Source organism: Salmo trutta, chromosome 14 (assembly GCF_901001165.1).
Source record: "Salmo trutta chromosome 14, fSalTru1.1, whole genome shotgun sequence".
Taxonomy (NCBI): domain Eukaryota; kingdom Metazoa; phylum Chordata; class Actinopteri; order Salmoniformes; family Salmonidae; genus Salmo; species Salmo trutta.
This window is the reverse complement of record NC_042970.1, coordinates 31395309-31408908: the sequence shown is the minus strand read 5'-3', so window position 1 is coordinate 31408908 and position 13600 is coordinate 31395309. Positions and strand designations below refer to the sequence as shown.

The 13600-nt window shown below is 42.9% G+C and overlaps 1 protein-coding gene across 5 annotated transcripts in view; it reads right to left on the bottom strand.

Annotated features, from left to right (window-relative positions):
• Nucleotides 1–1511: 1511 nt before the first annotated feature.
• LOC115207805 (AMP deaminase 2-like) overlaps nt 1512–13600 on the bottom strand; it is an 85116-nt gene continuing 73027 nt past the window's right edge. For all 5 annotated transcript variants that reach the window (XM_029775291.1, XM_029775292.1, XM_029775294.1 and 2 more), the window contains 14 exons: nt 12639–12756; nt 12080–12266; nt 11751–11892; nt 11532–11621; nt 11244–11373; nt 10741–10935; nt 9898–10029; nt 9550–9713; nt 9241–9367; nt 8895–9058; nt 7735–7855; nt 7287–7460; nt 7012–7122; nt 1512–6935 (listed from right to left, as the gene is read on the bottom strand). In XM_029775291.1, coding sequence (XP_029631151.1) covers nt 6717–6935; nt 7012–7122; nt 7287–7460; nt 7735–7855; nt 8895–9058; nt 9241–9367; nt 9550–9713; nt 9898–10029; nt 10741–10935; nt 11244–11373; nt 11532–11621; nt 11751–11892; nt 12080–12266; nt 12639–12756 — 2074 coding nt within the window. In that variant the 3' untranslated portion in view covers nt 1512–6716. The remainder of the gene's footprint in view (nt 6936–7011; nt 7123–7286; nt 7461–7734; nt 7856–8894; nt 9059–9240; nt 9368–9549; nt 9714–9897; nt 10030–10740; nt 10936–11243; nt 11374–11531; nt 11622–11750; nt 11893–12079; nt 12267–12638; nt 12757–13600) is intronic.

Here is a 13600-nt window from a genome sequence, read left to right as displayed (position 1 = left end):
TAATCTAAGCATGTATCTCAATGTTGGAACTGTCTATCCACATACAGTACAGTACCAGTCAAAGGTTTGGACACACCTACTCATTCCAGGGTTTTTCTTTGTTTTGACCATTTTCAACATTGTAGAATAACAGTGAAGACATCAAAACTATTAAATAACACATATGGAATCATGTAGTAACCAAAAAAGTGTTAAACAAATCAAAATATATTCAAAAGTGAATTTGTGGAATTTCTTTCCTTCTTCATGCATTTGAGCAAGGTAGGGGTGATATACAGAAGATAACCCTATTTGGTAAAAGACCAAGTCCATATTATGGCAAGAACAGCTCAAATAAGCAAAGAGAAATGACAGTCCATCATTACTTTAAGATATAAAGGGCAGTAGCAAAAACCATCAAGCGCTATGATGAAACTGGCTATCAAGAGGACCGCCACAGGAAAGGAAGACACAGTGTTACCTCTGCTGCAGAGGATACGTTCATTAGAATTAACTGCACTTTAGATTGTAGCCCAAATAAATGCTTCACAGAGTTCAAGTAACAGACACATCTCAACATCAGCTGTTGAGAGGAGACTGCGTGAATCAGGCCTTCATGGTCGAATTGCTGCAAAGAAACCACTACTAAAGGACACCAATAATAATAAGAGATTTGCTTGGGCCGAGAAACATGAGCAATGGACATTAGACCGGTGGAAATCTGTCATTTTGTCTGTTGAGTCCAAATTTGAGATTTTTGGTTCCAACCACTGTGTCTTTACGAGACACAGAGTAGTTGAACAGATGATCTCTGCATGTGTGGTTCCCACCATGAAGCATGGAGGAGGTGTGATGGTGTGGGAGTGCTTTGCTGGTGACTGTCTGATTTATTTAGAATTCAATGCACACTTAACCAGCATGGCTACCACAGCATTCTGCAGTGATACACCCTCCCATCTGGTTTGCGCTTAGTGGGACTATCATTTGTTTTTCAACAGGACAATGACCCAACACACCTCCAGGCTGTGTAAGGGCTATTTGACCAAGGATAGTGATGGAATGTTGCATTAGATAACTTGGCCTCCACAATCACCCGACCTCAACCCAATTGAGATGGTTTGGGATGAGTTGGACCGCAGAGTGAAGGATAAGCAGCCAACAAGTGCTCAGCATATGTGGGAACTCCTTCAAGACTGTTGGAAAAGCATTCCTCATGAAGCCGGTTGAGACAATGCCAAAAGTATGCAAAGCTGTCATCAAGGCAAAGGGTAGCTACTTTGAAGAATCTAAAATATATTTTGATTTGTTTAACACTTTTTTAGGTTGTTACATGATTCCATGTGTTATTTCATCGTTTTGATGTCTTCACTATTATTCTACAATGTAGAACATAGTAAAAATAAAGAAAAACCCTTGAATGAGTAGGTGTGTCCAAACTTTTGACCGGTACTGTAAATCAACTATATTAGTTGACTAAATGAGTCAATAAGCTGACTCCTTAAAGAAAAGAATGTATGACACCAGACAACACATTAGATTAATAAACATGCTTTATTTCAATCATCAGACATTATACCATAGAGTCTGTAAAACATTGGCATTCATTTAAAGCCATGATAGTGACTACAGTACACTAAGGGCTCTATTCAATCCAAGTCGCAAAAGTTCAGCGTTACAGTGTGATTGAAATGTAAAGGTAATGTTCCTGCGTTAGCGGAGACTGCATTCACAGTAAACACTGCATATGTCAGCTCAATCGGAAATGACCCTTATATTGTGCGATAGCAATCTGTAACGCTTCAGCAATACAGATTGAACAGAGCCCTAAATCCAACAAATTAAAAATGAAAACCATGTCAATAATATAAAAAACGTGCAGAGAACCTTTCATGTAAAAACATGAAAATGTCTAATAAAAATAACATGAATTGAGCACAAAATAATCACAAGTAAAAATCTAATTGTTTGAATTCAACATTATGAAGTGAAAAGAATACAAGGCAATTCTTCAATGAGAAAATCGATTGAACAAAGAACTAAACTCCCAGTGTGATGATTTGACTGATTAACTGGTTTGTGTTCTGTGATGACAACACAGTGTCTATTACTATTACCCAAGACACTTTGCACTACTGAAACCCGTTGCAAGAGAACAGCATTTTGGACTCAAAACGGCGTTGAACTTTGTGTGCTCTTTCGATTGGGACAGAATTACATATGTCTGTCTTTAGTGTTTGAGAATACAACGTATGGTCTCTGAGTTATGGTATGCTACAGTAGAACCAATAGGTTCCCTAGCATTGTATTTTACAAACAAACAAAGGAATTAAACTGATTGTACAGACTGAGACCAACGACAGGAGATGGTGAGGTTTGAAAGAACAGATATGTGAACTCTGATGGACAATCTGAAATGGATGGATGGAAATGAAAAGGTAAGGTCAACTGAACTGGAAACTGTGTCGTTGAGTCCCTAAGTGAGCCATACCTGGACCTGAAAATGGATAACTGATCCTTTATCAACAATTACACACATCCTACTCCACATACGGAGACATAAACCCTTAAATTATCCTCTAATTCCCTGCAAAATACTATTTTAAAGAATCAAATCAAATGGTTGTTGCTGTTTTAAAAGCCTTGTTTGGATCAAAGAGTAACAGCGGTCCAGTCTATGGCCGTATGTTTGTGGGAAGCATTACAATGCCTGAGTGGGTGTTTTGGTGGGAATGCCAGATTACATAGGCAGCTCTGGTTGAGTTAAATGGCAGGGATGGATGCCCACTATTTATTTTTCCTTTATTTAACTAGGCAAGTCAGTTAAGAACAAATTCTTATTTTCAATGACAGCCTAGGAACGGTGGGTTAACTGCCTTGTTCAGGGGCAGAACAACAGACTTGTACCTTGTCAGCTCAGGGATTCAATATAGCAACCTTTTGGTAACTAGTCCAACACTCTAACCACCAGGCTACACTGCATATGGCTCTCGGTACTACCATTTCTGAAGACCCTTCCAAATTACCCTGGTTAACTTGATCACCTTCACTCGATACTCGATTGAGAGAGAGCTACATGCTAAATTAAACCGAGTTCAACAGTCCTAACACAACAATTAACCAGAAAAACAAACAATGAAAATATCAAATAAGAAAAGAATATACATGGTTCTTTGTAGCTCAGTTGGTAGAGAATGGGGCTTGTAAGGCCAGGGTAGTGGGTCTGATTCCTGTGACCACCCATATGTAAAATGTAAGCACACATGACCGACCGTAAGTCACTTTGGATAAAAGTCTAATTGTAAAATTCTGTGAAAGTCAAGGTCAATAATTATGATAACAAAATAAATCTTTCCGCTTTAATAACCACAGTTTATAATGATCTACAGCAACGAAGCAAAGTTTGCAATCTAAATATTGATATACTCTTTATATAAACTGTTTATCTCTATAGCCTTTAAAAAAATACACTTTATATATTAAATTCAACTCAGAGGCTCACCCTATGTCCAACACATGCCACCCCTTCACAGTGAAACTGTTGAGGAGCTACAGATCAGCCTCCCAGGATTGAGATTCATGCATACAATTTCTCCTAAATGATTTGGTTTCTCAGACATTTAGGGTCTATTCAATCAGATCCACTTTAGCCAACATCCGCATAGCTGTTGTTTGACCGGTGTCGGAACTGCGTTTGAGCTGTCAAATCCACAAGCGGCTCTTGGCATTATTGCTAAAGCGGACATTGCCATTGGCTGCACGGAGTCGCATTAAGAGAAATCCCATGCAGCCTTGTTTATAAGTTAGAACACTGGAACGTGAGATGTAATCTACACCTTGATTAGGCTGATAGAAATCCTTATTATTTCATTCACAATTTTCTATTTGTGTGTCATTACTTCTATATAGACTACACTTTCTCGTTCTGAACTTTAACGCGAGTGGGACGAGTGTGGCTTCGTGACAATGATAAAGAGCAGCTTCTCACCGGTTTGACAGCTCCAACGCAGCTCCACCCCCGACACCAAAACATCAGCTATGCGGGTGTCGGCTATCGCCGGTTAACACTTGATCGGCTTGAATCTAGGCCTTACTGTATATATCACGCTTCGATCTTAAGTTTTTAAAATGGCCTGGTAGATATGATATGCAATGCATGGTGAACATTTACAACTAGGGCCCACTTAATCCACTGGAACAGTCTTGGCATCTAATAGGAGTGCACAATTAGAACAGTTATAATAATATCCAAGATGAAAGCCCACCGTTTGAATCGGGAATAGAAGAGGCTCTTTGTCTTTGGGCAAGATAATGGGGATAGGTGTGTACTTGTTTTGGTGACCATGACAACCATGGTGGTGGGGATGAGCTCATTTGTTCCGGATGACAACCACGCAAACGTGTCCCTGCACGGTTTGCGCATTGCCATAGGGATGACAAGCTGAATGAGTTTGTTTTGCAGAACTCAAACTAACAACAATCATTGACTGCACACATACTTCATACATGACAGTCGTTCAGCTTACTTGGATTCTCATGTGTTGCTTTTTCACGTTACATCTCACTTTAAACAGCTTCTCAGTCACTCCTGATGCAGGGCTCCATGCAGGCATGCACAACATAAGATGCATGGTGGAAATGCTGCCAAAGCAGAGCATTGGTAAAACGGCTTCTTCCACTTCACTGGAAGGTCTGGGTAGGTAAGGGAGAAGGTACTTTAACATGCAGCATGGTTTTAGTCCCAATGGCATCATCTTGATGTTAGTTCAGCAAAAATGCTAACGCATGAAGAGAATAGATGCTGCGGTTGTTGGTGGTGATGAGGACTGAGGCGTTGCAGCAGAGCATGAGAACAGCTTAGACTGTGACAGGCTACCTAGTGCCTAAAGTTCAAATCAAAAGGCACTGGTAAGTCTGGTATGGAGCATACAGGGCACTGCATAAAATGAACTAATGACAAACATAGTGGGTCCAGAGGCCAGTCCCTGGGGTCTGTCCTGGTCTCTTTAGAGGACCAAGGGGTGTGTGAGGGGTGGGAGTGGGACATACACACACAATGGGGTTTGGAGGGCCCATATCCAAGAACATGGTGACTGTTGAGGTAATGGTAGGGGGGCATGGGAGCCCCCCCTGGCTTGGACGATGCTGTATTCATTCTTCTTGACTTGTGCTTGGAAAACAAGTTGTGGTTGATTGGCTCTATCATTCCACTCTACCACAGACAGATATATCCTTTAGATATATATATATATATATATATATATATCCTTTAGATATATATATATATATACCATGTACACATCATGCATCTGTACTGGAATAGTATTCATCTACTCTTTTTGGCTGCATATTCTATAACTAATGTGATTTTTCTTTTCTTCTGCAGCTAAAAATAACATCTATCTTAATGTTAATTTAATGGAATGTTTGCAGTAGACCACAGTCAGGCGCACAGCTCCATGTCCTGAGGGCTGCTGCAGTGTCTCTGCTGGATGTCCTGCTTGCTTTTTAGTTCAGAGCTGATTTAGATCACGGAGACTAGCTGAGAGGACTCCTTTAGCTAATAAAGCACTAGAAACTTCCTGAAGCCAGAGACAGATGAAAGCCAGCAGATACCCAGCAGCACACACAAACTGGAATTGTGCACGAGACCACGCAGATTGGGTCCTTTGTTTGTTTGTTAAACTCAGTACGTCCGTACTTTAGAAAAGTGTTACCATGGTTTCCATGCATCTCTAAGTTACATGCGACTGTTCCTATCAGTGCGGAACAGGTGTTGTTGGAACAATGTAGTGAATTGATAAACTAAAGGAGTCCTCTCAGCTAGTCTCCGTGATCTAAATCAGCTCTGAACTAAAAAGCAAGCAGGAACCTATGCATTGTGTAGTGAGGTAAGATGACCCATGGATAATACACTCATAATATTGCATCTGCTTTCCTACTTCAAAAGTTAGAACCATTACGAAAATATTACACTAGATGTTAATATTACACTAGATGTTAATATTACACTAGGTGTTAATATTACACTAGGTGTTAATATTACACTAGATGTTAATATTACACTAGGTGTTAATATTACACTAGGTGTTAATATTATACTAGGTGTTAATATTACACTAGGTGTTAATATTACACTAGATGTTAATATTACACTAGGTGTTAATATTACACTAGGTGTTAATATTACACTAGATGTTAATATTACACTAGATGTTAATATTACGCTAGGTGTTAATATTACACTAGATGTTAATATTACACTAGGTGTTAATATTACACTAATGTTAATATTATACTAGGTGTTAATATTACACTAGGTGTTAATATTACACTAGATGTTAATATTACACTAGGTGTTAATATTACACTAGATGTTAAGGTTAAAGCAGAATGACTGTGTGATGGAAGATAAGCAGCTTTTAGGACAGGAAAACTGTGCAATAAGTGTGTGTGTGTGTGTGTGTGTGTGTGTGTGTGTGTGTGTGTGTGTGTGTGTGTGTGTTATATATCAGTGATGGGTACAAACATGTCATTAAATCACAGGCTAAACTGTGAGATCTTCCTTCCCATGCAGGGTCACATGACAAAGCAAAGGAAATCATTTGGGGTGTGAATGTATGGAGGGTCAGGAGATAAATGTGACAGAGGAAGTGACCCAGGAATAGATCGAAGATCAGAAAATCTCCTCCAATATGAAATAAAACCTATCCAGGGAGCAATAGAGAGGAGTTGTTGATTTAGCGTCCTTCTGCCCCGACGGGAGCCATGGACAGGGTGTCCTCCTCGTCGATGTTGTCCAGCTCCTTGGTGCGCACAGCATGGGTGATGAGGTTGAGCTCCTCCAGCAGGGTCTCACTGCGGTATGCCACGCGGATGTCCGGGACGTTGGTGCGACGTATGTCGTTGCTCTCCGGGCCCTCTTTGCTGTATTTGGGCCCAAGCCAGTAGCTCTTTGCCTGGAGACAAGAAAGAACATCAGAGCAGAGCACTTGGCACAAAATGGCTGCGGATGAGAGGAGAGGAAGCAGATACCTTGTGGGAGAAGCCGCTCATAAGGACGCTGTTCCTGGCCAGCTCACACATGTCACAGGAGCTGAGCTTCCACACCTGTGTGGCAATGCTGTACTCCTCCATCAGGGGCTCCTGAGGACAAACACACACAAAAGACAACGAAACATTCAATGAATTGTACTGATTGACTGTACTGACTCACCATTGCAGTTGTAGTGCGAATGGTTTTGCCTCTGTGTGTGTGTGTGTGTGTGTGTCTGTGTGTGTGTCTTGACAGCTCTCCCCTGTGCTATGACCTTGGTGAAGTGGAACTGTAGGGGGTCGTCAGTGGACAGAGAGACCATGAGGCCTCTGGACAGATACTCAGGCAGGGGGTTGCGGTGGTAGCTGAGGAACAGGCTGTTGTTGCTCAGGGGGGACATGGCAATGCCAATCTGAGCCAGGTAGTACAGGTACTGCAGCACTGGTGCCTGGGGACATGAGGAGGAAAGAGATGCCATATGATATAGTCTATCTTGTTAAATGTACAACTGCAATATTCAAGGGGAAAGTGTCTGATTGTTCTGAATTCTCTTAAATTTGCTGAAGTAACCTGGTGAGCAAAGTCCCAAAACCAAGACATCATTTAATAAATCAACCAAACCTTCAGAGGTCACCTATGAACTGAACTCTACTATCTGTCAGTAGTGTTGTTGCCATGGTAGTGTGGCGTCGCTTTGGGAGACGACGTGTGTGCTGACTGACCTTCCTGAGTAGCAGCCCGTGGGAGATGTTCTCTGAAAGCATGAAACCCGACACCAGGTGGTGGACAGGCCCCGCCTCCCCGCAGTGAGGGCGCAGCACAAACGTGTGGAAGCCACGCCTCCTGCATGTCACAAGCAAACACATATTAGCTTCATAAAGCATATTCATAAACAATCCTTAATGTTTTCATGCGATTCATTCATCATTTATGTTATTAAAGGTCCAATGCAGCCGTTTTTACCTCAATATCAAATAGTTCTGGGTAACAATTAAGAACCTCACTGTGATTATTTTCATGGTAAAAAAGAAACCAAAATGGCTTTTTAGCAAAGAGCAATTTCTCAAGCAAGAATTTTGCTAGGGCTGTCTGGGAGTGGGGAGAAGAACACCGAAAGCTAGCTGTTATTGTTATTGGCAGAGAGGTTTGGAACTCTGTTTCTTATTGGTCTATTAATTAATTTACCGCCTGGTGATGTCACCAGGCAGATCAAAACTCCATCACACCAAACAAGCTGAAATTTCAGGCGGCCTTTTCAAGCAGCTCTTACAATAAAAGGGCATTATCATAATTTCCACAATTGTACAGTATTATTCCAACCTCATAGCGTGTATATATACTGAACAAAAATCTAAATGCAACATGTAACAATTTTTATGATTTTACTGAGTTACAGTTCATATAAGGAAATCAGGCCCACCCACTGGGGAGCCAGGCCCAGCCATACTCCAGATACTCAACTAGTCTAAAGGCCAGTTTTATTGCTTCTTTAACGAGGACAACAGTTTTCAGCTGTGCTAACATAATTGCAAAAGGGTTTTCTAATGATCAATTAGCCTTTTAAAATGATAAACTTGGATTAGCTAACACAACGTGCCGCTGGGCCTCTGTACGCCTATGTAGACATTCCATTTAACAAATCAGCCGTTTCCAGCTACAATAGTAATTTACAACATTAACAATGTCTACACTGTATTTCTGATCAATTTTATGTTATTTTAATTGACAAAACTGACAAAACAAGGACATTTCTAAGTGATCCCAAACTTTTGAACGGTAGTGTATATATAAAACACGTGAAAATCTAGTTTTTGACTGCACTGGGCCTTTATTTATTTTTTAGAGTCGTCTTTGTGCTGAGGTTCGTTAAGCAGCCTGGTACCTGCGCAGGTGGTTGAGCACGGCCATGTTGGCGTAGGTGTAGTAGAGGTAGTAGGAGTAGGGAGGGTTGTCCTCCTCTGTCCAGTCGGCTGGCAGGGGGCTGTCCATGTTGAAGATGTGGTGCTCCGGCTTGGACTCGTCATCCACACTGTCAAAGCCCACCACCTGACAACATACAGTGATACAACAATAAGTTACGGTAAAACAGTGCCTGGAGTGTATGAATGAGGTGGGGCCCTAAGTTCTTTCTGACCGGAAGAAAATGCATCTTAAGTGTCTGGATATGTTAGGTGTAGGGAAAGGGAGAATCCTACTGTGTGGACTGTAGTGCTGTGTGAGTGACTCACGTGCTGGAGGAAGAGGTGCAGCTCAGGGTGGCTGCGGGGGTTAATGGTGACCTCAAACAGAGGCATGAAGATGTTCTCCATCATCTCCTGGAAGTTAGCCAGCTGCTTCTTGGTGCGGTACACATCACTGCAGACAGAGGAGGGTTAATAATATGGAATATTATTATCATTCACATTCATCCATAGTATTCATTCAAAGATAATACTTGTCACAAATACAAGGAGAGGTTTACGTCCAAGACAAGCTGAGAAAAGGTAGATGTGTATAACTGCTTTGTTGATGCTGTAGTAGGTAGAGGTACTACTCACAAAAGGCGGGGCACTTGGATGAGCCAGCGCACGTTGTCAGAGTAGACTTGGTGTTTGACGGCCCACTGGGCCAGCTTGTCCCACTCGTCCCGGGAGCGGCCGTAGATGGACAGACGCAGCTCCACATTCTGGTACTTACTCTCTTCTAGGTCAGCCATCACCTCCTGATGGAACATCAACAACAACAACGCATTAGAGACATCAATATCATTGTATTAATGTCTGTGAATTAAGACTTCAAGGCCACATTTTCTCTTAATATCAATGTGCATAACTCTGTGGGGTGAACTAACACATAAACACCACTGTTTGTATGGCTGTTTAAGGTAGCATGGGATGGTTTCAGACCTTGATCATGTGGCCAAAGTATTTGCCCTCGATGTGGTTGTCTGTCTTGATGAAGATCTCTCTCAGGATGGATTCTCCGATGGGGTTGTATTTGGCATTGAACTTGTCGAAGCGATGGAACGTGTTGCGGTCCTGAGAACAGACAGGTGACACTTACGGTACCACTCTTCTTCCCCCAATTCTCCTACCCCTCCCTCTTTAAACAATTCTCCTACCCCTCCCTCTCTAACAATTCTCCTACCCCTCCCTCTCTAACAATACTCCTACCCCTCCCTCTCTAACAATACTCCTACCCCTCCCTCTCTAACAATACTCCTACCCCTCCCTCTCTAACAATACTCCTACCCCTCCCTCTCTAACAATACTCCTACCCCTCCCTCTCTAACAATACTCCTACCCCTCCCTCTCTAACAATACTCCTACCCCTCCCTCTCTAACAATACTCCTACCCCTCCCTCTCTAACAATACTCCTACCCCTCCCTCTCTAACAATTCTCCTACCCCTCCCTCTCTAACAATACTCCTACCCCTCCCTCTCTAACAATTCTCCTACCCCTCCCTCTCTAACAATACTCCTACCCCTCCCTCTCTAACAATTCTCCTACCCCTCCCTCTCTAACAATACTCCTACCCCTCCCTCTTTAAACAATTCTCCTACCCCTCCCTCTCTAACAATACTCCTACCCCTCCCTCTCTAACAATACTCCTACCCCTCCCTCTCTAACAATACTCCTACCCCTCCCTCTCTAACAATTCTCCTACCCCTCCCTCTTTAAACAATTCTCCTACCCCTCCCTTCTCTAACAATTGTCTTTCCCCCTCCCCTCTCCCCCTGCTTCTCACCGCGTGCATGTCCAGTGTGTCCACACTCAGGTCAAAGGCGGTCAGGTTCATGCTCTCAAACACCTCCATGAGGGTCTGTCCCCGCCCGTGCTCCATGTGGACTATCTCCCCAGGGTACTTCTTCATGGCCCGCTTGATAAAGCGCAGCAGGTGCTTCTGGTTCATACAAGACGAGGCATGGATGTGGGTGTCCACCTGGGGGCAGAGGGAGAGACAGGGTCAACAACAATGAGATGTTGAGGATGGATGCCAGAAAGACAAAACAAAAAGCCTGAGTTAGTTAGCACTTAGCAGTGGTGTATCTTCATTGGTCACTACATTGGTCACTACACCAAGGAAAAAGTGGGAGACTACTTACAAATATATTTCCCTCCAACAATGTGGAGTGTAACTGATATCGAACACTTTGCAGGTTCTATAGAGATGTTGTAGATCAAGAAGCTGTTGGATGCTGTAGTGTTGTGAACGGTTGTTGTGTCAGTGTTGTTGTTGTTGTGTGTCACCTTGCGGATGTTGTAGAAGTCGCGGTGAGGAACCTTCTTCTGGGCTGCCAGCTCCTTCATCTCGTTCAGCAGGATGTGCATCTGGAACTTAGAGCTCAGGTATTGCAGCCGGCGGTAGCAGAACGACTTTCTGCACACACACACACACACACACACACACACACACACACACACACACACACACACACACACACACACACACACACACACACACACACACACACACAACTAATGAGACAACAGATGTGACTAATGTTAACTGTAAGGCCAGTAACCAGTAACACTCACACTGGTCCGTTAATGATGAGAGCCATCATGACATTCATGTCAGCGATGTACTCCTTCAGGTCTGGGTAAGGAAGGTCCAACTCTGTACTCCTGGAAATGGGAAATGAGTATGGAGAATTTCTGTTTCACACTCTCTCTTACACACACGTAGAAGCAGACTAGCCCATCACACACTTCACACCAAAAACTGAAAACAAGCAGACTCAAACACAAACCCACTTCTCCATGGGGCTCTTCTTGGTGTAGACATGCATGACCCCATCCACCATCTTACAGCTGTACCCTGTGTCTGCAGGCATGTTCTTGGTGTCCTGGTTTTCATAGGGGTGAGTCTCTGAGACAGGGGGGTGGACTGGAGCATCTGTGGGAGACAGCGGGGAAGGGAGAAAAGTTCACCATACTTTTATACATCACTACTTCATTTCCATTCACAATTTCACAAAGTAACTCAATTGCTAAAGAAGATGGGGGGAGAAACGCTACAGCTATGCCCTGTGTGTCTCAGTTTGTGTCATACCCAACGTGTCAGGTGTGTGCGTATGTCATACCTGCATCAACGGGGGTCTCAGGGATCTCCTCATAGATGCGTAGGTCCAGGGGTTTCTCTCCCAGCTCTCCCAGCTCGTGGGCAGTGGTCTTACAGAAGTTCTGAATGGACAGAGCGATGTACTTCTCCCTGATGAACAGGGCCTTCACCACACATTTAGCTGCATCCACCAGGTCTGTGAAGGGCACCTGGTCAGGGCAGAACGGTACAAGTCAGGCATAGTCTATAGTGATTAGGCATCCACAGGCACCATCAAGAGTGTGGCTGAGTGGGTAACAATTTCACAACTCTAGACCGCATGCTGTCCACCGGGGTTCATTACCCGGTCCAGGCTCTCATTTCTGAACTGCTTCCTCTGTATATCCAACTGTCTAAATAAATAAGTCCAAGCACTACCAAACCCACTTCAATGGACTTGTTGACTGAATTGGTTTACCTTCCATAGTAAGCATGTGGCACACTGAGAGACCAACCAACTAGTACTTGCAATGATAAAACACTGATCAGGATGCACTGTGACTGGATTTATTCTATCAAGTTGTTTATTCAGCGGCTCTCACCCCACACTTCTCCTCCCCTGATATTGAGACACGCTGGTACTCTCGCTCCATCGGTAATACTCTCTCCTTCATCCAGCCATCATCCGTCCTGTCCACACCACCCAGCTCATTCATAAACCTACAGGGAGAGAGGGAGCAAAGAAAATATTAGGATAGGAGAGAGCATGGGGTTGAGGTATGACGTGGAGAAAAGGGAAATAGAAATCTCATGTAAATAGTTCTGCAAAGCACCTATGAAAATATATGAATCAATACTTTATTGGCAGGTTTAGCTGGACATATGCCTCACTTAGAGCTCGACCGATTAATCGGACTGGCTGATTAATTAGGGCCGATTTCAAGTTTTCATAACAATCGGTAATCGTCATTTTTGGACACCGATCATGGCCGATTACATTGCACTCCACGAGGAGACTGCATGGCAGGCTGACTAACTGTTATGCGAGTGCAGCAAGGAGCCATGGTAAGGTGCTAACTAGCATTAAACGTATCTTATAAAAAACAATCAATCATAACATAATCACTAGTTAACTACACATGGTTGATGATATTACTAGTTAATCTAGCTTGTCCTGCGTTGCAAAAAATCGATGCGGTGCCTTTTAATTTATCATTGAATCACAGTCTACATTGCCAAACGGGTGATTTAACAAGCGCATTTGCGAAAAAAGCACTGTCGTTGCACCAATGTGTACCTAACCATAAACATCAACGCCTTTCTTAAAATCAATACACAAGTATATATTTTTAAACCTGCATATTTAGTTAATATTGCCTGCTTACATGAAATTCTTTTAACTAGGGAAATTGTGTCACTCCTCTTGCGTTCTGTGCAACAGAGTTAGGTTTATATGCAGCAGTTTGGGCCGCCTGGCTCGTTGCGAACTGTGTGAAGACTATTTCTTCCTAACAAAGACAGCCAACTTTGCCAAACGGGGGATGATTTAAGAAAAGCGCATTTG